Below are 23,865 nucleotides of genomic sequence, written 5' to 3'. Positions count from 1 at the left end.
GCCGAAACCGGTTTGGCTCAGTGGATAGAGCGTCGGCCTGCGGACTGAAGGGTCCCGAGTTTGATTCCGGTCAAGGGCATGTACCTGGGTTGCGGGCACATCCCCGGTGGGAGATGTGCAGGAGGCAGCTGATCGATGTTTCTCTCTCATCGATGTTTCTAACTATCTCTCTCTCTTCCTCTCTGTAAAAAATCAATAAAATATAAAAAAAAAAAACCAACAACAAAAAACTTTACCTTTGTAACTTGGTTTTTAAAAAAAAAATAAATAAATAAATTAGTGTTTTGGAATCTTTAGATATATAACCCGAAGTGGAATCACTGAGTCATAAGGCAGTCCCATTTTTTAAATTTTTGAGGAACCTCCATATTGTTTTCCACAGTGACTGCACCAATCTGCATCCCCACCAACAGTGCACAGGGTTCTCTTTTCTTCACATCCTTGCCAACACTTGTTTATTGATTTATTGGTGATAACCATTGATTTATTGATGGTAACCATTGATGATTAGCGATGTTGAACATCTTTTCATATGTCTATTGACTATCTGTATGTCCTCTCTGGAGAAGTGTTTATTCAGGTCCTCTGCCCTTTTATATTTTTATTTTATTATTAAAAAAACTTTTTTTGTTAATCCTCACCCAAGTATATTTTTTCCATTGATTTTTAGAAGGAGTGGAAGGGATGGAAGGAAGAAGGGAGGGAGAGAGCAAGATGGAGAAGGAGGAGGAAGAGGAGGAGGAGGAGGAGGAGGAGGAGAAGGAGGAGAAGGAGGAGGAGGAGAGAGAGATGTGAGAGAGACAAATCAGTTGGTTGTCCCTGGCACACACCCTGACTGGGGCCAGGATGGAACCCACAATGTAGGCAACCGGGAATCAAACCTGCAACCCTTTGGTGTACAGGACAGTGCTCTAACGAACTGAGCCACACTGGCCAGGGCAGTTGTATGAGTTCTTTATAAATTTCAGATATTAACCCCTTATTGATATATCATTGGCAAATATCTTCTTCCATTCAGTAGGCTGTGTTTTCATTTTGTTGATGGTTTCCTTTGCTGTGTGGTTTTGAACTTGTCATGTTTCTTCTTTCCCATCCATTGTAGATTTGTGTCACTCAACATTTTCAGGTAGTATGCTTACTGGAACCACCCCTTTCTAACCTTTGTTTTTAGTGCTTTCTGTCCTTATCTTACTTTCCCAATCATAATACTAGAAATAATAATATTTATAGTGTTAATAATGACTACATTTATTGAGCTTTTGCTATGTACTGTGCTAAACATTTTACATATATTATCTCACTCAAGTTTATACCACCCTATTATAAATATGACTATTCCCATTCTATAGATCAGGAAACTGATGCTAAGAGAGGTTAGGTGAGTAGCTGGTGGTTTTACATAGCCAGTAGGGGCTTGACTGGGAGTCAAACCTCGGCTATCTTAACTCTAAAGCCTACACTTAATTTTTATTCGGCTTTCCTCCCAGGGAGTCTTGATGTGCAAACCATCACACTGAGCATAGAAGTATGCCCAGTACTGCTATAGCCAAGAGTCACATCCTGCATTCAGCTTGGAAAATGGCAGTACCTGAAAAAATGTACTTTTCTCCCAACATTCCCTGCAAGAGGTAGTTTAATGAATTTCACTGACTTATTTTAGAGCCCTCATTCAGTAACACTTGTCCCTCTACGTCCTTGCTCCTCTTCCCACCCCCAGCTCCAGATTTTCTGAGCTGCTATCCCCACTTCTCTTCCTGTGGTACTCTTAGGAACGGTACAACTTGTGGTTCTACGGGTGTATGAATGTCAGGTTGATAGATTACAGCTGCGTGGTTCCAGATGACCATACACCGCAAGCAGTTGGTGCTTCTCTCTGGGGGTTGGAGTGAGGTGGGGGAGTGAAGTGGAGACCAACAGATGCCTTGGTTGTTTTGTGTGTGGGTATCATGGAACTAAACTGTTTTGCTCTTAGTTGACAGTTGATTGAGTAGCTCACACTCCTGCTGCTGGCTAGTGCTACCTACCCCAAAGCTCTTCCTTTTACCTCTGTGCTTCACCTTCTTATCTCTGTCGCTGTCCCTGTCCACAACAGACCTTGTCTTTGAAGCTGTGGAGAGTCTGAGTTAAAATGCCTATTTTCTGTGGAAAAAACGGGTGTTCAGTGAAAGTGAACAAAAATGAGGTGATTTGTTCAACTGACCATTTGGCTGGGTTGGCTCCAGGGTTGCTAAGTTCCTTGCCTCCTCACCTGATTTCAGATTCATATCATGGGTTCCCTCCACCATCTGAAAGTAGAGTTTGTTCCTATGAAATCTTCTGTAAGCTGGAATGGTAGAAAGCAAAGAAAAAGTTACTATTAATTTTGGAAAAATTTTTGGGTGTTCTCAGACCCCCAAAATAAATAACCTTCTGAATCATACCAAATAATACATAAAACCCAAAATAACACTAACATATAGCAAAAGCAGTGCCACTCTCCCTACTCAGGGTGCACACTACCTTTTTAATAGCTCACTGCAAAACAAACACTGAATGCTATTTTCACTTTTTGCCTGTAAAAGTGAAAATCCTCCTAGGATTTCTTTCAGTTAGCGAAAACATGTACTAATGTAAAAGTGAAGTGGTGTAACATGAACTTTTGAAAAGTGTGGGATATCTTTACTTTGATTTATTTTCTCAAATAGGCAACAATGATAAAACGATGGGTGCAAAAGCATGGGATCTTAATGCATACTTCCCTGCTGCTGCCCCAGTTAGTACTGAGGACAGGAAGCCCCAAGCCAGGTGGATTGAGTAGAGGGGCAGCCCAGGGACAGTTTGTGATCATGAGGGAGGAGCTCAGAGCATGCTCAGAAACCTTGACCCTTGCCACCTCTGGGCTACTGCCTTGGAGAAAAGCAAGCAGCTGCTTATTGGGACTAAACATGCAACAGGCAGCCTACAGGCCTGCCTCCATTTATTCACCTTAACACTCATTGGTTAGCTTCTGTTTGGGAAAGTTCAGTATCTTTGCACACCATGATTATTTTCATATTACATTATTACCTGCTGCTGAGTTTTCTAAACATGTCCTTTCTTCTTATGATGGCCTTGCTTCCCCAGGCTGCTTTGGTCTCTCCTGTGAGGCCCTCAGAGCAGCTGTCACAGACTTTCCCTCCTAGCAAATCCAGAACTGGCTAGTGAACAGGGCTTCTGATAGTTACTAGTAGTGTACAGATAGATCGGTGGGTGGAGGTGAGAGACAGTGGTCTTAGAGATTCAGATTCAGGTCCACCCTCAAGTGATACTCCTGCTGCTCTTCCTTGAGCCATGCTTTGAGTAGCGGGTGTGTGTGTGTGTGTGTGTGTGTGTGTGTGTGTGTAGTGGGGGGTGGTGAGAAAACTTGCTCGCTTCCGAGGTAGCTGGCTTCTCTCTCATTTGTAAAACTGGAATACTGATGGCTTTTTCCTAGAGCTGTTTTGAGGATTACATGAGATTTAATGAATGTGAAAGTACATTGTAAGGTCTAAATAAGTTTACAGCTATTATGGGGCTGCTAATATTATCAGGGTCCATAGATTTCTTGAATACCCGGTAATTTCCTGACAAAATTTTAATCCTTCAAGTTTCAATTAGTGAGAAGTCCCCTTATGCAGGTGCAGCCTCTTCTGTTCCAACATTTAATCATCCTCCCTGTGCAACTTTCTATTGTGACCTATCTTCAGTACCTTTTCCTTGCCAGTATTTTAGTTTGTATCAACAATACTACTAACCAAAAGGAAGGCTTAGCAAATATTCCTTTTGATACTATCGAAATCACTGGAGTGATGAGCATGCTTTTCAACAGCAGTAGTTTCTCTAGAAATAGATATAACTTTTCTTTTGGGGCTAATTTATTTCTATTGAGAAATAATGTAGAATGTGAATTAGTCCTATAGCTTCCTTTCAGACCAAGAATTTAAAGATAGTGTGAAAACATGTTAATTTTATAACCCATTGTTTTCAGTTTCTAATGTTGTAATGAAAGTGAAATATTCTATTTAAATAATTTTTGCTTAAAGAAAATATATGTGAAGATTTGGGGAAACAAGTGCACTCATACCTTTACACTATTGGTGAAAGCATACATTGATGCAACCTTCTTAGAGGACAATTTGGTAATAACCATTAGCAGAAAAATTTATATATTTATATCTTTTGATCTACCAGTTATAATTCTGGGACCTTATTCTCTGCAAGCATTCACACCACACAAAAGTGTATATAATATATATTGTGTGTGTTATTCACAGTAGTGAAATATTTGAAGTAATTCAAGTAGTTATCAGTAGGGGATTGGTGTACATCCATAAAATGAAGTGCCCTGTGCTTGCTGAAAAGAATGAAGTCGATCTATATGTACTGATATTAAAGCATATATAAAGCATATTAAGTGACAAAAAGCAAACTGTATAAGTTTTATATGCTAGTGATTATGTATATTTTTGTTAAAACATACATGTTAGTATATGCATAGAAAAAAAGTGAGGCTATACATATGTACCAAACTGTTGTTAATATTAATTACCTCAGGGAGGGATAGTAGATTATGATTGTATATTCACTATCTGTAATGTTGGAATTTTTTACGTGTCTGTATATTTTTCTAAGTAGAAAATAAATGAAGGTAAAAGTCTCCAATTTGAACTTGTGTATTTCATATTTAAATCTAAAATATTTAAATTTTGCCTGGCCGGTGTGGCTCAGGAGGTCACTGTTCGATTCCCAGTCAGTGTACGTGCCCCGGTTATGAGATTCTCTCTCATCACTAATGTTTGTATCCTCCTTTCCCTCTCCCTTCCTCTCTGAAATCAATAAAAACATATTTTAAAAATAATAAAATATTTAAAATTTGAAATCTGCATATTCATTTTATTAAAGCAGATATGCACAAATGTTATTGAAAAATATATCTAGTATAATAAACTTTTTGGGTAATAGTACATAAAATATTTTCTCACAAATTCATCATTAACTTATCAAATTTAAGATATGTTATTTCTACTATCTTCCAAAATATGTCCTTGGTTAGCTTTGGTAAATAAAATATTTTTTGATACTTTCTGAAGTACATGTGCTTTCTAAAAAGATTTTTTACATATCTAATATAAACATAAAGAAGAAAAGTCACTCATAATTCCAACATTCAGAATAACTATTCATAACTACATTCATTTCCGATTATAAAGGACAAATAAAGTTCTTTTTAAACAATCGTTAGTCGCTTTTATATATAAAAAAATCCCTAATCTTTTGGACTTATTCCTTTTTGTTGTTGTTGTTAATCCTCATCTGAGGATATTTTTTCCATTGATTTTTAAAGAAAGAGAGGAAGGCAGGGAGTTGGGGGAGAGAGAGAGAGAGAAACATCCATGTGAGAGAGACACATCGATTGGTTGCCTCCCAGAGCCGGGGATTGAACCTGCATCCCAGGTACGTGTCCTTGACTGGGAATCGAACCCACAACTCTGGTTTGTAGGCTGATGCTCTAACCACTGAGAAACCTGGCCAGGGGTGGACTTATTCTTTAATTATAATTTGAGATGTGTGTAGAGCCATGCCATGCATGTGTTTACTAAAGTCAGGGATAAACTGTTTTGTTTGTAATCATTCAAGGCACATGGATTATTCCATTCAGGCCTTCCCTATTCTTTCTGGAAAGGCATCAAAATCCTGCTTCTTGCTCCAAGTTCTAGGGCTGGCTGTGAAGATGGAGAATTCTCTTGGGGGTTGAATAGCTTAATAAGTAAGATGAAAGGAGTATTCACAAATATTTTTAATGTATTAAGAATCAATTCAACAAATATATATTAAACACTGTGCTCTGTGCTATAAGCATGGAGCTGTATGAGACATAGCTTCTCTCTTCCAGGAGATTATAAACTAGTAGGAGAGATAAGACAGTACAAGGTACTAAGTAGCACATGCCATATGAATGATACAAATTAAGTGCTGCTGTAAGAATAACACAGTGGGCAGGAATCACTTCTGTCCAGAATGACCACAGGAAGAATCATAGGGATGTGATATTTGAGCTGGTCCTTGAAGGAAGGGTAGGATTTCAGAATGGGGTGGTAGGAGGAAAGGACATTCTAGGTAGAGAATAATATAAACTAAAGCTCTATAAAGCTCCTTTCCAGAATAATGAGTAATCCAGATTAGCAAGCACATGATTCATATAGATGAGTAGTAGGAAATAGAATAAGAAGAAAGGTAGGGCCCATTGACAGAGAACTTTGGATGCTATGCTAAGACATTTATAATTTATTTAGTTGGCAGTAAGGAGCCGTTGAAATTTTTTTGAGCTGGAGAAGGCACATGATCAAAGCTAATAATCATGGAAGGATTATTCTGATGGGTTCTGGGATGGGGAGAAGCATCTACAGTAAGGAGATTGATTCGAAAGCCATTGCTATATCAAGGAATGTGGTGCTGAAGGCCTAATCTAGGGTGTTGGCATTAGGAATGGAAAGGAAGTGAGCATTTTATAGAGAATAGCATGTTGAAGAAATCTTTCTTTTCCCAGGAGAGTCTTATGGTATAAGTTGACATGATTGCAGGGGTACCAAGAGTCCTCCCATTTCTCTTTTTGTTATTTAAAAAAATATTTTTACTGATTTCAGAGAGGAAGGGAGAGGGAGAGAAAGATAGAAACATCAATGATGAGAGAGAATCATTGATCGTCTGTCTCCTGCATGCCTCCTACTGGGGATAGAGCCCGCAAACCAGGCATGTTGCCCCTGACTGGGATCGAACCTGGGACTCTTAAGTCCACAGGCCGATGCTCTATCCACTGAGCCAAAGCCGCTAGGGCCCCATTCCTCATTTTGTCTAACACATTCTCTCTGTACATTTCATCCAGATAAGGAACGGTTAGTGTTTTCCCCAGTTATAAAGTTTGGAAACCAAAGATTAAGAAAATTCAGGCATGTAGAGTTGGTGAATGAGGAGGAATTAGACCCTTCTTAATGATCAGACCTTTAACTTATAAAGCTTTGTTGTGGTTCTGGTCTTGCTGCAGAGGGAAAAATTTTTTTAACCTTATTCTGGTTGCTTAATTTGAGATATCTCTTGTCCTTGCCTTTCTGGTAGCTGGATGAGAAAGGAAGGGCAGAAGTGCCTGCTCTGTACCAGGCATTTGTGTTGTTCAAGCTGCTTTTTGGACTTCAGCGCATGCTGACTGTATTATAATTGAGTCCTTTAGCGATAGTCCCCTTATTCCCTCCCCTCTGGTCTGAGATCTGATGCCCTTCTAACCTCTTTCTCCATCTGCACATGAAATCAGATTCTCCTGCTTCTGACACTGTAATGCCAGTTGCCTTGGAAACAGGTGTCAGTTGTCCATGTTGACTGTAGGTCAAGTACCGGCTGGACATGGGCAAGCTCTGGCCACAGGGGGTACTCTGGCATTGGAAGACCCTCCATTCCTCTTTCTCTGTAATCATCTCAGTGAGGAGAGGTCAGAACCCAGTTTTTAGACCCATTTCAGCTACTGGTAAGGCCTGCATGTGTTTTTGTTTTTTTTAAAACACATTAAAGCTAGCAGGCGAGGACCCTATTGGCCCTCTACTTCATCCTGTGTCCTCTGCTTTTTACCTTGGTTCTCAGACCTGTCCCTGTTGGTTCCCCAAAGGTGCAGTGACTTCCTCATGTGCTCTTTCAGAAACTGAACATTCTGGTGGTTTTGGAGAACCTGAACTCCCTCCTCTGGTCACCATGGTTTCTGGAACCAGACAGACCTGGGTCTAAATTCTGTTTTTTCCACTCACTACTTACCCGATTTCTTCATCTGTAAAATGGAGAGTGTTCTTGTCCTTTATAAAGTTGTCAAGAGTATTAAATGAGATAATCTTGTAAAGTGCTTAGCACAGTTGTTGGCACAGAGTACATAACATTCAATAAGTGATCATTGTTATAGCTGTAGATCCCCTCTGCACAAGACTCTTTGTACCCATGGATCTGGATATTATTATTATTTTTCAAATTACAAGAGAAAGTTTATTTAGAAAGTTAAAGGGGTAGAAGTGAGCCAGCTGGGCTGCCATGGGCTTAGGAAACAAGTTACAGAAGCAAAAGGCCCTTGCTGTTTAGGAGAGGGAAAGGCAAGGGTAATGCCCTGGGGGTAAGAGGAGGGGCTGGGAAAGGTGTGGCCGTGCTCAGAGAGGAGAGCACCTGGAGATTCTTGTAAGAATACTAGGAACATTATTTCTCCTTAGACTCAGGAGTGGTTGAAATTTGGGAGCAAAAAAGGAAAATGCATTAATTCAATAGTTTTCCATCTAATTAATCATTAGAACTACCTGGAGAGCTCTAATATGCAGATTTTTGAACCCCTGTCCATGTCTATTGATTGAGAATTTTTCCAGATAGGAGATGGGGATAGGATGAGACTACTAGCTGAAAAAAATTTATTAAGCCCCTGAGTAATTCTATTGCTAGTCCAGGATTGGGAACTTTTGTTCTCTAGTCTCCAGGGACTTAGGAGTAGAGGATCTCTAAGGTCACCTCCTGGGAAGTGGCAGATTACCTTTCTTAGAAGCTGAGGCTATTTTAATCTCAGCACCAGAGAACTGGCTCAACTCCAACCGATTCTGAACTCTAAGCAAGAGAGTTCAGGGCATGTGGTTTTTCTGTCATATTGGGGGTTATTTGTTTCTAGGAGCCTTTATGGAATAGACAGTAGAACTATAAATCAGCCGAGTTGGATAGACCAGGAGCAGAGTAGAGAGGCAAGGTCTGATCTACAGTCTTGAAGCGGCCATCTGACCCTTCCTGCCTCTGACCAGATGGTACTTTGGACTCTGAAGGAGCAGGAGTGAGTGAGCTTGGGCATGATGCTCCCTTTCCCCACTCCCCTCCCCTGCCAGTCACTGGGTGTCTGCCCCGCTGGCTAAATCTCTGCACAAAGCCTGTGGGCCTTGGGCTTCCTCTGTGGCTTTTGCATAAGTGGCAATTCTCAGAATCTGGTGGAGAATCTGCTTTGTGAGATTAGAGTGTAGTGTCTGGGCAAGAGACCAGCATAATTATTCTTAACCTGCAGGAAGGGAGGGGAAGATGGAGAGTGCTCTGCCTCAGACAGGTCTGTGGCATGCTTGTTTATAGAAATAGCAAGTCCATGGTTTGGCTGGAATGACTTATAACTCAGGTATTTATAACTTGTTTTGAGTGGGATTGAGAAGTGGAGAAAGGGAGATGGAAGGGGGAAGAAAAAAACTGGTGGCAACAAAACATGGCAACAAAAACAGAGATAGGCTTCCTTTAAGTTGCTGGAGTTTCCTTTACCAATTTGAAGTCAGCTAAATCTTAGATGACGCTGGCTTTGTGGCTCTGGCCTCTTAATCCTACTATTGCAGACTCCCTGTAGTGGCCCCTGACACTAAGAAAGGGAGGGCAGATCTGAACCACTTATGCCCCGGGCTCAAGCCAGAAGCCCTTCTCTAGCAGAATCATTGTCTTGGCTTCACAAACTGGATCTTTCATTGGCTGGTGCCTCTCCTCTGGTTTGTGAACTGCTTAGTTCTGGGGTGAAGGGGTGGGGGTGGGGGGTGGAGAGAGAAAGAGAGAGAGAGAGAGAGAGAGAGAGGAAAAAAAAAACAGGAAAAGTTAGGTTCATAGGTCGACACTCAAGCACTAAGCCACACCAGCCAGGCCTTTACTTCTTTTTAGTACTTACGTGAGCCACCCGTCCCTTCTGGGAATTCTCCCTTCACTGGCTTCCTGGTTTTGCTCTTTCCTTTCTAACTGCCTGGCTTCATCTTCTTCATACCCTAAAAATAGATATTCACCATAGTTCTATCCTTAGCTTCTCTCTCCCCTCCCTCCATCTTCTCCTGTCTTTCAATGGTGGTCTTCACCTCTATGTGAATAACCCTCAGATACTTATTTCTAGTCATGACCTCTCCCAAGCATTAATTCTTATTTATGTTGCTAAGTTGAACATTCTGTGGTTTCTACTAAATATCTCTGAGGCACCTTAGATTCAACATGTCTAAAACAGACATCATTGGCTCCCATCCTTCCTTGCGTGTCCAGACCCAAGTCCTCTTTTTGATCATGGTACCACCTTATTTCCTATTTCTGAGGTTCAAGATTTGAGTCTTCTTTTTTCTTGAAAATTGTACAGAGTCCAGTCTTGCCAATTCTATTTGCTTTGTCACTTTTGAATACATAATTTCTATTCTATTCCCACTATCTTCATGCTAATCCAGCTTCTCATTACTTCTCACCTAAACTATTGTAACAGCCTCCTGATTGGGCTCCCTGCCTATGTTGTATGTTTTATTTATTTATTTATTTTTAAAAATATATTTTATTGATTTTTTTACAGAGAGGAAGGGAGAGGGATAGAGAGTTAGAAACATTGATGAGAGAGAAACATCGATCAGCTGCCTCCTGCACACCCCCCAACGGGGATGTGCCTGCAACCAAGGTACATGCCCTTGACTAGAATCGAACCTGGGACCTTTCAGTCCGCAGGCTGATGCTCTATCCACTGAGCCAAACCAGTCAGGGCCTATGTTGTATGTTTTATATACATCATCACTAAAATATAACTTTGTGTCCCTGGCTTGAAACCCTTCAATGGCTTCCCAGACCTACAGATGGCCCACTTAGTTTGGCATTCAAGGCCTACCTGGTCTGGTTGCAATCTACCTCTCCTGACTTATTCTCCTACACAATCTTTGCTTTCACCGTTGCTCACTAGCTCTTTTATTTCCTTCTGCCAAACTTTTGGTCATGCAGCTTCTTCTACTGAGAATTCCTTCTGTTCGTATGTCCACCTGTCAAAATCATATCCTCATTTCAAGGTCAAGGCCAAGGCCAAATACCATCTCACCTTCCAAGAAAGCTTCATTGTTTCCCATTCCTGATCCTGTTAAGAAGTCATCTCTCTTACTCTTCTTTGAGCACTCTATATCTTTCTCATGATCCTTGTCACATACTGGATTGCTTTGTAGTATATCATTCATCTTCCTTGAGGGTAGAGTACGTGTATTCTTTACCTTAGGATCCCCGGTAGCCCTCCAGTAACTTTCAAACTTCGTAGAACAACCCACATTAAGAAATACATTATAGCCTTAGCTGGTATTTCTCAGTGGTTAGAGTGTTGGCCCACGCACCAAAGGATCACAGGTTTGATTTCCAGTCAAGGGCTTGCAGGAACCTGGGTTGCAGGTTCGATCATCAGCCCCAGTTGGGAGCGTGTATGGGAGACAACCAATCCATGTGTTGACACATCGATGTTTCTCTCTCTCTCCCCCTCTCTTTCACTCTTTCTAAAAATAAAGATCAATGGAAAAAATATCCTCGAGTGAGGATTGGCAAAAAAAAAAAAAAAAAAAGAAGAAACATTTATTATACATTGTGACCCAATACACACGCAGACACAAACACACACATACATATACACACACCCCTTCCCCCCAAACCGAAAGTTTCAATACTTACCCTTACAACATGCCATGAGATTTATTTTTATTCAGTACTCACTAAATCAATTTCAAGTCCCATTAATAGGTTGTAATCTGCATGTTGGAAAATACTGTTCCCTCTAGTGTGAATGAGTAGTCCTATCTGTCTGTCGCCTCTAAGCCACCTGTTTTTTCCATCTCCTTTAATGAGAGCCAGAAGAGCATTTAAACAGTTGGCTTTATTTTTTTTCTCTCTCTTGGGAATAGGCTATTATGAAGTTATCCCTTTATCTCATTATAGTGAGGAACGATTTTGTTTTCCTTTTTCCTCTCAAGAGGATAAAATACTGCCCTGCCTAGTGCATGCTGGGAGTGGTGGGTATTCAAGCCCTCCTTCACAGTACACCTGTAGTAATTCTGTACTCCTGCAGCCTTGCTTCCAGGGAAAGATGACACCTTCTTTCAGGCTGGTATAGGCTTTCCTCTATTTCAGCAGTCTCCACCTGCCAAAGCAGAGGCTGGGTCACAACTTGATTATTCTTCCTGCTTTTAGGCTGTGTTTCGGATGTGGAGGAGATCACTATAGAATACAAAGTGAATGCTCTCTTCTTAGCTCTGAGTTTTCACTTATACATGAAGCGATGTTTCTAGATCTTTAGATATATTGGAGTGCTAGCTGCCTATAGCAGTTGTGTCCCAAGTCACTGGCCATAATCAGTTACCTGGGCTCTGGTGTATCTTTGGGCTATGTTTCATTTGGCATGTGAGCAATGAGGGTTTGGAGCTGAAGTTTCTGTCAGAACTTGGGTCTCATCCAGATTTTTAATTCAGCTGTTTTCTTTCCCTTTTTTTTTAGTGACAATAGAATTTTATTAGATTTATTTTTAATCATTTTTTATTTTTCAATTACAATTGATGTACAATATTATATTAGTTTCAGGTGTATATCCCAGTGATTAGACATTATATAACTTACTAAATGATCATCCCAATATATCTCATACCCATTTCACACCATATATAGTTATTACAATATTATTGACTATATTCCCTATGCTGTATTTCACATCCCCTTGACTACCAATTTCTACTTCTTAGTTCCTTTACCTTTTTCACCCATCCTTCCAATACCCCTCCTGTTTGGTAACCATCAAAATGTTCTTTGTATCTATGAGTCTGTTTCTATTTGGCTCTTTCATTTATTTTGTTTTTTAGATTTAATTGTTGATAGATATGTATTTTATTGTTCATATATTTGCTTTTTTCTTTACTTCTCCTCCTTCTTTTTAAAAATATATTTTTATTGATTTCAGAGAGGAAGGGAGAGGGGGAGAGAGATAGAAATATCAATGATGAGAGAGTCGTTGATTGACTGCCTCCTGCATGCCCCACACTGGGGATTGATCTTGCAACCTGGGCATGTGGCCCAACCAGGAATCGAACCATGACCACATGGTTCATAGGTCGAAGCTCAACCACTGAGCCATGCCAACCAGGCTGCTGCTGCTCCTCATCTTCCTTTTCCTTCTCCTCCTCCTCCTCCTCCTTCTCCTTCTTCAAGAAGACCCTTTAACATTTCATATAATACTGGTTTGGTAGTGATGCATTCCTTTAGCTTTTTCTTATCTGGGAAGCTGTTTCTCTGTCCTTTGATTCTAAACGATAGCTTTGCTGGGTAGAGTAACCTTGTCTTTCGTCACTTTGAATATTTCTTGCCAATCCCTTCTGACCTGCAAAGTTTCTGTTGAGAAATCAGCTGACAGTCTTATGGGTAACTAACTGCTTTTCTCTTGCTGCTTTTAAGATTCTGTCTTTAACCTTTTGCATTTTAATTATGATGTCTCTTGGTGTGGGCCTCTTTGGGTTCATCTTGTTTGAGACTCTCTGCACTTCTTGGACTTGTATGTCTATTTCCTTCATCAAGATAGGATAGTTTTCTGTCATTTTTTCAAATAGGTTTTCAATTTCTTGATCTCTCTCTTCTCCTTCTGGCAACCCTATGATGTGAATGTTGGTGTGCTTGAAGTTGTCCCAGAGGTTCCTTACACTCTCCTCATTTCTTTGGATTCTTTTTGCTTTTTGCTTTCTGATTGGATGATCTTTGCTTCCTTATATTCCAAATTGCTGTTTTGATTCTCAGCTTCATCTACTCTACTATTGATTTCCTATTAATTATTCTTCATTTCAGTTTGTGTATTCTTCATTTCTGACTGGTTCTTTCTTATGCTGTTGAGGTTCTCACTAAATTCATTAAGCATACTTATAACAAGTGTTTTGAACTCTACATCTAGTAGATCACCTGTCTCCATTTTGTTTAGTTCTTTTTCTAGAATTTTGTTCTGTTCTTTCATTTAGGGCATGTTTCCTTATCTCTTCATTTTGGCAGCCTCCTGTGTTTGTTTCTATGTAGTAGGTAGAGGTGCTACATCTCCTGGGCTTGGCAGCATGGTCTTATGTAGTAGGTGCTTTGTAGGATCCAGTGGCACAGTCTCCCTGGTCACCCAAGCTGGGCATTGGAGATGTACCTCTGTATGGGCTGTGTACACCCTCCTCTTGTAGTTGAGCTTTGACTGCTTTTGGCATGCCAATGGGAGGGTTTTACTCTCAGGCTGATCAGCTGCAAAGACTGGCTACAACCATTGACCACCAACAACTGTGGAGGATCAGTTGTGTAGGGTCCCATCGCACAGAGCAGGACTGACTTCAGGACAGAAAGCTGTCCCTCCAGTTCTTGACCTGAGTTTCTGGTGCCTGCTGAGTTCGCCCATTGAGTGTGTTGCTTGTGGTTGGGTGGTGCTTTGATGTGGTCTGAAGCTGTACACTGGTGGGCTGGCTCTGGGGCCCCCTGGGAGGTGGACAAAGTCAGCTGATGCTTGTGCTCTGCCTGGGGTCACCCAGCATGAGCTACAAAGTGATCTGCAGATGGCTGCTATTTGTGCTGGGCTTGGAGTTGCCCAGGAAAGGCCAAGCTGTGAACCAAGGCTGGCTGCTGCTAGTGCCAGGCCTGGGGCCACTTAGTGAGAGGCATGGAGCCAGCTGAGGCCAGATGCTGCTTGTTTGAGAGATTTTAGGAAAGTCTGAAGCATGATGAACCAAGACAGCCATTTGTATGGAAAAGCCACTGGAAACAGTTTGGTTAGGCCCATAAGTTGATGGGGCCGGTTCCCAGGGAATCACCAGGGTTGGGCAAACAGTGTGAGCCAGGATGATGGAGACTCACATATGGTGCCTGCCTGCTGACTCTGTGGGGTAGGGCTCAGAAGTATAGCCTCTGCCAATACTTCTGTCTGGGAGAAAGCTGCCCCTCCAGCTCTTGCCCTGATCCCAGACACTTCAGTTCCTCCCCGTATATCTCTGGTGCCTTTCGAGCTGCTTCCCCAGTTCTGGAACTCAGAGAAAGTGAGTCTAAGTCTGTTCATGGGCCTTTAAGAGGAGCCTTTAAGAGGGGCTGCCTGGAGCTGCCTCTGCCTCACTCAGCCTCAATCCCCTGCTGGATTTTAGAGCCAGAAGTTATGGGGACTTTTCTTCTCGACATCAAACCCTGGGTTGGGAGGCCTGGTGTGGGTCTAGGACTGCTTGGAGGCCTGGTGTAGGGCTAGAACCCCTCACACCTCAGAGGGGACCTCTGCAGCTGAGATATCCTTCCCAATATTTATCCACCACACGTGGGTGTGGGACCAGCCATTCTGCATCTCCACACCTTTTACCAGTCTCAATGTGACTTTTTTATATCCTTAGTTATAGGACTTCCATTCAGATAGATTTTAGGCAGTTAGTTTTGAATGATGGTTGTTCCATAGGTTAATTTCTTTTTTTGTTTTTGTTAATTCTCGCAGGAGGATGTTTTTTCATTGATTTTTAGAGAAAGTGGAAGGGAGAGAGGGGGAGAGAGAGAGAGAGAGAGAGAGAGAGAGAGAGAGAGAGAGAGAAACATCATTGTGTCAACACATGGATTGGTTGCCTCCTGCACATGCCCCAAGTAGGGCGAGGAATTGAACCTACAACCCAGGTATGTGCCCTTGACTGGTAATTGAACTCTGACCCGTCAGTGTGTGGGCCAATGCTCTAACTACTGAGCAACACAGGCCAGGGCAAGAAACAAAATCTTTCTTAAGATCCCCATGTGCTTGTCCCATCTAAACATGGTCTTTGTGTCACAACCAGTTTTAGATTCTTTTTGGAGAGCAACTTTACTGGCCTGAAATACCACAGTTTTCCTGGACTTCTCATGTCTGGTATTTCACTGTTTCTGAAGTCTCTGCTATGTTTTTATTTACTCATCAAGTATTTATCAAGTACCCATTGTGTGCCTTGCACTATATAAATTATGTGCTAGGGATATACCAGTGAGGGATAGCTCTTTGCCTTCAAGGGGCTCATATTCTGATGGAGAAGACAGACAGTAAGTATGTTGACAGAGATATAATCAGTGTCGGGTCACTGCCTGACTAAGTGCTATGAAGAAAAATAAAGCAGGATAGTCCTGGCTGTTTGCTCAGTGGTTAGAGTGCTGGCCCGCAGATGCAAGATCGTGGGTTTGATGTCTGGTCGAGGCATGTACCATGGTTGCAGACATGATACCCAGCTCTGGTTGGGGCATGTGTGGGAGGCAACCAATCAATGTTTCTCTCTCTCTCCCCCACCCCTCCCTCTCTTAACCTCTCTCTAAAAAAAAAAATATCCTCAGCCCAGCTGGCGTGGCTCAGTGGTTGAGCGTCAACCTATGAAGAGGTCACAGTTCGATTCTGGGTCAGGGCATATGCCTGAGTTTCGGGCTGAATCCCTAGTGTGGGGCATGCAGGAGGCAGCCAATCAATGACTCTCTCTCATCATTGATGTTTCTATCTGTCTATACCTCTCCCTTCCTCTCTGAAATCAATGAAAATATTTATATCCTCAGATGAGTAAAATAAAATATAAAACATAATAAAATAATAAATAAAATAAAGCAGGATACGTTGGGCTTAGAGTGATAGCAGAAAAGCTAGTCTGGAAAGCCTTCTCTGAGGAGACCTTTGAGCAAAGTCCCGAGTGAACTAGCTCTGTGAATAGCTGAGATTAGAGCATCCAAGGAATAGCATATGCAAAGGACCTGAGGCTAGACTCCACTTGAGGTGCTTAAGGCAGCCAGGGTGATTGGGGTGGATGGAGTCAGTGAGAGGGAGAGTGTAGGAAGTGAGGTCAGAGAGGTAGCCAGAGGCCAGATGATTTAGGGCCTTGTAAATTAGATCAAGTATTTGGATTTGAACTTAAAGATGGAAAGCCATTGGAAGGTTTTGAGCAGAGTAATAACATGTCCTCATGTATATTTTAAAAATATCATTGTGGCTTGCCATGTGGAAAAAGACTGTAGGGGGAAGGCATGAAGCAGAGAGAACACTTGGGAATTACAACCACAGACCAAGTGAGAGATAATAGTTACTTGAACTCAGTGGTGTGTCGGTAAATGTTTACAGGCTCTCTGAGGGGGAAAAAGGACCCTGATATGTAATGTTCGCTGATTTCTATGGTGTAAGTACTCCCACTGTGGTGATTTCAAGCTACCAATGTGTTGTCACTGAAAGTAGAGGTGGGAAAAGATGTGCATGATCAGCGCTCATGAGCCAGTGCAAGCCAGTCCAGCATACCACTGCCAGAGCTGTGCCTTTAGCCCAGTGGTTCTCAACCTTCCTAATGCCGCGACCCTTTAATACAGTTCCTCATGTTGTGGTGACCCCCAATTTCATTGTTACAAATTGAACATCATTAAAGCATAGTGATTAATCACAAAAACAATATGTAATTATATATGTGTTTTCCGATGGTCTTAGGCGACCCCTGTGAAAGGGTCGTTCGACCCCCAAAGGGGTCGCGACCCACAGGTTGAGAACCACTGCTTTAGCCTGTGGTGGGTTTGCAGGGAGGGTCCAGGTTTGTCTCCATTTTCTAGGGTAGATGGAAATCATACTATGTTTTTAGAAAGAGAGGGTATGGAGAAGGTTATGAGAGGGAGAGATTCAGTTTATAAAGTCCATCGTGCTGGAGCCTGGAGCCTTGCAAAATAAGCCTAGATGTTGGAGCTCTCAGGAGCTCTGAACTCTCAGATCCTTTGAAAGTGGAGCTCAGCCCAAAACCTCCCTGCAAACAGGAAGCTGGTTTGAGTTAGAACATAAAATAAAAAGCAGCTGATGCCCCTGAATGTTTTTCCCCTCCTCTTCCTCCTCCACTGAGCCAAAGGAAATTGTCCCCCCATCCCCCTTGGATAGCTAGTTGCTCAGAAAGCCGAAAAAGCCAAAACCAACAAATCCTTTGAAAATAGCCAAGTTTTGAGCCTAGGCAAACTCCTGCCGTGGGGTTTCCTTGCCTAGATGTTTGTACACTGCTGAGAATGCTAGGAGGAAAGTGACTGGGGAACACAAAGGTGCCAGGGATCAGAGTCTGCAACCCAGGGCCTGCTGAAAAAGCTGGTCTGCAGGAGGGTTTCTCACACTGTAGCTTCCAGCCATTTTGTAGGTCATGAAATCAGTAAAGTGGGCCACGACTAGAATTATTACTATTTAATTTATTATTTTTTGTTGTTGTTAATTCCACCAAAGGATATTTTTTCATTGATTTTTAGGGAGAGTGCAAGAGAGAGGGAAAGACAGAGAGAAATAGTGATGTGAGAGAAACACCGATTGGTTGCCCCTTGCACGAGCCCTGACCAGGGCCCGGGCTAGGGAGGAGCCTGCAACCAAGGTACATGCCCTTGACTGGAATCGAAGCTGGGACCCTTTGGTCCACAGGCTGACGTTCTATCCACTGAGCCAAACTGACTAGGGCCAGAATTATTTTTTAATGAAATAGAATACATAGAAAATAGAGTGTTACATTACTTATTACATACAGTTATGCATGCAATAAGAGCAAGTATTGTTTTGTGAAACTTTTATTTCAGTTTTAGCACATGCACACACTTACATGTGTCATATATACTGGGTCATGAGGTAAGATGTGTTTCTTATTGTGGATCATGGTCAAAAACCTTTGATAAATACTAGTCTTTAGGCTCTGTGTAACTCACGTCTCCTTCCTGCTTTAAACTGCTAGCGAAAGATCCAAGCTAGTTTCAAAATCACTTCTCTATGGAATTGGATCATCTACCCACAAAACACCTACCTAAATTCCTGTCTGAGGGAAGGGAAGCTGCGAATCAACAGACTCCTGTGGTTCTTTGGGACCAAGCTGAAGCAAAGGGAAGGATTGATGCAAATTTGAATCCAAAAGATTTGTCTGAAATCAGATTAGCTTGAAGAAATTAAGATTGAGCAGCCTTTTAGCTCAACTGCACTTGATTTTATGACCATTCCCATCTATGTGGGTAATGTGGCCTCAGGCTTCTGTCTCTCTTTTCTGCAGTAGGCAGTTGGTGCAGCAGGAATGTTCCTGAGCACGCCTCCCTCTAGGATAGCCAGAGGCACAGTGTCAGGGTAGTGGGTGGTGCCCTGAACTGAGTGTCCCCCCCATTTCCCCGGGTTATTTTGTACTTTCCTGCCAGTGCCCTGTGCTCAGCCCTTTCAGAAAGGTGGCTGGGTAAGTATGGAAGAAGGCATACATTAAGGTACACTATCAAGAATGTGTTGGCCGAAACCGGTTTGGCTCAACTGGTTTGGCTCAGTGGATGGAGCGTCGGCCTGTGGACTGAAGGGTCCCAGGTTCGATTCCGGTCAAGGGCATGTACCTGGGTTGCGGGCACATCCCCAGTGGGGAGTGTGCAAGAGGCAGCTGATCGATGTTTCTCTCTCATCGATGTTTCTAGCTCTCTATCTCTCTCCCTTCCTCTCTGTAAAAAATCAATAAAACATATTAAAAAAAAAAAAAAAAAAGAATGTGTTGCCCTTAAAAAAAAAAAGACTGTATTGAAGGTCCATTTCTACATCAGGAAGGACCTTGGTATTAAGGAGAATATAACTACCATGCCTTCCAGTGCTTTGACAAAACCTCAGATATGTGGCCTTCTGGCCAAGTGTCAGTGATTTCATATTGTTGTCAGAGTGATCAATGTATATGTTTGCTGTGGCTGAACCAAGAAAGAAGGCATTTGTAGATTTCTACAGAAATTACGATTCTATGAAAGATTTTGAGGAGATGAACAAAGCTAGTATCTTGCAGAGTGCAAAGTGATTTTCAAATGTAAAGAATTTCTTTGGGTTGAATTCCATGGAAGTTTGTCACTGAACTGTGTTCTGAACTATGAAACATGAATATTGGGCATGGAATAGTTTTTCATATATAATTATACCTGATATAATAATAATAATAATAATAATATATGTTTTTTTTTATTGATTTCAGAGAGGAAGGTAGAGGGAGATAGAAAGATCAATGGCAAGAGAAAAATTATCAATTGGCTGCCTCCTGCATGCTCCTTACTGAGGATTGAGCCTGCAATCTGGACATGTGCCCTGACCAGGAATCGAACCATGACCTCCTGGTTCATAGGTTGATGCTTGACCACTGAGCTATACCAGCCAGGCAGGAATAGTTTTTCTTGATAAACAAACAATTAACAAAATTTTTAAAATGTGTTGAGTAGGCTAAAGTTAGTATACTAGGTTTGGTGCCTCAGACTGGCCCAAGGACAATTGGCAAGTGTGGTGCTGGTGCCCTAGAGCTAGACTGCCTCTCTGTGAGGAGACTGAGAATCCATCCACATCTCCAAGAAGCACAGAAGACTCTTGGGGACCCTTCTGAGAAATAAGTTTTAGCTATTATGTCCCAAGATGTGGTTTTTGGCAGTCATTTCTTTCCAACCTAATTTAACCCTTTGCACTCCGCTGTCCCCTCTCAGGGGACATTGCAGTTTATTAGTGATTATGGGGAATTGAGTTATTTCAATGCAACTTTTTGAGACATGCATGTTTCCCTGAAGTTTTATCTTGAAATGGCACAAGAAATTAAATCAAAATATCGTAAAATTACTAAGATATATACAAGAAATGTCAGCGGGTTTTGTGTCAGATTAAACAATAAACTACATATTCCCGATGTGGGACAAAGAAAACGGGACTGCATTGTGTGTTCTAACAGGAAAACACCTGGTGGCAGGCGTCAAACCACTTATTACTGTCAAACATGCACTAATCAGCCTGCAATGCATATTGGGGAGTGTTACAAAACTTACCATACTGTACAAAATTATAAACAATAAAATATTGTTTTTTTTGCAAATATACATTCCTCGATGTCACCCAATTCATATAAGTCCAATATCATTATAATACGTTACTTGGTTCCAAAATTATACTAAATAATACGAGGGTCTGTAAATGCACGTTTCCGCCGCAAAGTAGCGTTGAGTAGCTGGTAGCCAATGTCCAGAATGGTTCGGAGTGAAAGGGTTAAACTAAAATGGTCTTTCGAGATAAGAGTTTAAACAGGCCCTCTAGGAGTAGTTTGATTTCTCCAGTTGAGACAGTAAGAGAGGAGTGACCCTAAAACTACCCTAATTGGTTCTGGGCTTCCCCTCTCTAGAAACTGGCCTGGACTAGGAGTAGATCACTCTGCCACAGATATGAACACCCATCAAGTGGTTCTGGTTCAGATTGCCCTCCGAGGGCCTCAGAGACTCTCTTAGCAGAGTTCAGTCTAGCTTGTTTACTTGACCATTCAAATCAGAAACCCATTGCTCTGAGCCAACGCCAGTGCAGGGAGTCCAGACAACACTAGAGGAGACTGGACTGGAGTGACAAGCAAGACATTCTGTAGCAAGGGGTAAGGTTCAGTGACAAGCAAGAGGCTTACAGGGCGATCTGAATTTCACATGGCATCATCTGGCAGAAAGATCAGTAAGCTGTTTGCGGTTAGTTCAGTGTGCGCTCTGGGGGCTGCAGACATGGGGGTGACAATAGTAGTGATGAGAGTGATGGTGCATATCTTGTGTGAGCACTTGACACATGTTTCCCTTTCATCTCCGTGGGAGTTGTGGCTTAATGATAATAATTAGAGTACTCCCAGCATCTGTGCTTTGCAAACACAGCATTAAGCCATGTTTCTGCCTCCTGGGCTCATAGTCTGTACGAACTGGCAGACATTTGGCGGGGGGGGGGGGGGAGTGGAGTCCTCTGATGAAGGGGAGAACGTGATGGAATGCAAAGATCAGGGATATTATTAGTCCCCTAATTGATACCTAACATTTTTCTGGCCCTTGGTAGATCAGAGTGGCCTTTCTTTCATTCCTGCCAAGTCATGAAGATCAGTGACCTCTCCTGAGTATCATCCACCCAAGAGCCAGTCTGGGGACCTAAGGTTTTATCTTGTAAACGGAGCCTTTATGGATTGGGGGAGTGCTTTTTCCGCTGTGGCGTGAGCAGAGCTTTAACCCCTTCATTTTCATTCCCGTGGTATCAGCAGATTGAGCCCTGTTAAAAGGCAGTGGTGCACACTGGCTTTTCCCCATGTGATCAGGCGGCCTGGGAACCTGGAAGAGTCAGTAGCCCATTCTCCTGAAGACAGGGGCATTAGGAAAGTAGTACTACAGGATGGTCCCGAGTACCTTTAATACTTCCTTTCCAACCCCCCTCTGTCCATAACACGTCACTTCTCTGTCTTGCTCTAACAGGTGACTTTGGAGAAGGTGCTTGGAATAACAGTGTCCGGAGGCAGAGGACTTGCCTGTGACCCCCGGTCTGGTTTAGTTGCCTATCCAGCTGGGTGAGTACCTTGGAAGAGGGCTTATTGCATGAGGAGTTCATAGCCATGCTAAACTAGTTGGGATGGACAGGGGTTTTCTGGTGTCTTCTGGGAGATACATCCAGGTGAATGTTCTGGTGCCATTTTTGTAAAGGAGTTACAGCGCCAGGTAAAGGCTCTAGCTTTTTGGCTATCCATTCCCACCCACACATATAGATTGAAATTTTATATTATACACAGCTCCAAATACCATCTTTAATATCTACCTTATAGTAATTTTTAAAAACAGCTTTATGGAGATATAATATATATACCACACAATTCACCTATTTAAAATGCACAACTCAGCCTGGCTGGTGTGGCTCAAATGGTTAAGCATCGTCCCATTCACCAAGAGGTCACTGATTCTATTCCTGGTTGCAGACTCAATCTCCAGTAGGAGGCGTACAGGAAGCAGCCAATCGATGTTTCTATCTCTTTCTCTCTCACTCTCTAAACAAAAATCAATAAAAGCAATTTTTAAAAATTAAAATACACAATTCATTGGCTTTTAGTATAACCTCAGAGTTATGCAGCCATCATCACAATCAATTCTAGAACACACTCATCACCCTAAAAAGAAACCCCATACTCTTTAGCAGTCACTCTCCATTTCCCCCTAAGATCTCCAGCCTTCAGCAACAACTAATCTATGTTCTATCTATATAGATTTGCCTATTCTGGATATTTCATATAAATGGAATCATACCATACTTGGCCTTATGTGACTTTTTTCATGGTTCATACATGTTGTAACAGGCATCAGAACTTCATTCCTTTCTATGGCCAAATAACCTTCCATTAAAGATAAAGTACCACATTTTATCTCTTCATCAGTTGATGAGCATTTAACCATTGTTTCCACTTTTTGGCTATTATGAAAAATGCTGCTCTGAACATTTGTCTACTCTAGTCACTTTGAGAGATGTCAGTGCTGTTAAAGTAAGAAACATTCAAGCCTGTAAAGAATTTTTGTGAGTTTATTTGAGCCAAACTGTTGACAATTGCCAGGAAGCAGAATCTCAACGTATTGAGATAATGCTCCAGAGAATGGTAGTTTTTCACCTATTTTTAGACATTATAATCAAAGGAGGAGATGTAAGTGGGTTACATGAAATCCGTTGGTGATAGATTAGGAGGCAGAGAAAGCAAAGCTGGGAAACATCTGGGATTGGATAAAAAGAAAAATGATAGACACATGCTTCTTTTACATAGGTGGGTACAGGATAGTTAACATTCAACAATTAACATGATAACAATAACATTGAGGGAATCTGTGGTCTGGGCCCTGGTACCATTTGTTGTGTCCTGAGGGGTCTGGAAAAAGGGAAATTACAAGTTACCCTGACATTCCATAGGTATGTTATCTTAGATGCAAAAAGACAGTAGTCTCAGTAAAGATAAAAAATTGACCTTTATCAGGGAAGATACTGGCCTAGGACATGACTACCCACTATAACTTGCTTTCTAATAAAAAGTTTTAATTTCAAATAATCCTTTGTGGTTACTTTAGGTCTATGAGTTTGCAAGGCTGCCACGCAAGGCTGCCACGCAAGCCTCCTCTGAGTTAGTCATGTGAGCCTGTGGCCCCTTTTTGTCTACAGTGCCATGGAAGAAAAGCAGGGTTCTGGGCTGTTCTTTCCCTTGCTGCCTTTTCACTCCTCTGCTGCCACAGGCGAGAAGCCCTCAACCATCATTTCTTTAGGCTTTTGCAAAAGTGTTTCTTTTGGAGGCTTGGGGCCCCTCC

General features: G+C 41.9%; 1 protein-coding gene across 1 annotated transcript in view; it reads left to right on the top strand.

The window, feature by feature from the left end:
- The window catches only part of MAPKBP1 (mitogen-activated protein kinase binding protein 1), a 57,394-nt gene that overhangs the window by 9,321 nt on the left and 24,208 nt on the right, over positions 1 to 23,865 (top strand). Inside the window, exon 3 of the mRNA XM_070424730.1 lies at positions 22,009 to 22,100. Within this exon, the coding sequence (XP_070280831.1) occupies positions 22,009 to 22,100 (92 nt within the window). The remainder of the gene's footprint in view (positions 1 to 22,008; positions 22,101 to 23,865) is intronic.

This window comes from Myotis yumanensis, unplaced genomic scaffold (genome assembly GCF_028538775.1).
Source record: "Myotis yumanensis isolate MYYU_CA2020_CCGP unplaced genomic scaffold, mMyoYum1.0.hap1 SCAF_1, whole genome shotgun sequence".
NCBI lineage: Eukaryota > Metazoa > Chordata > Mammalia > Chiroptera > Vespertilionidae > Myotis > Myotis yumanensis.
The sequence above is the reverse complement of the archived record's forward strand: the minus strand, read 5'-3'. Positions and strand labels throughout refer to the sequence as shown.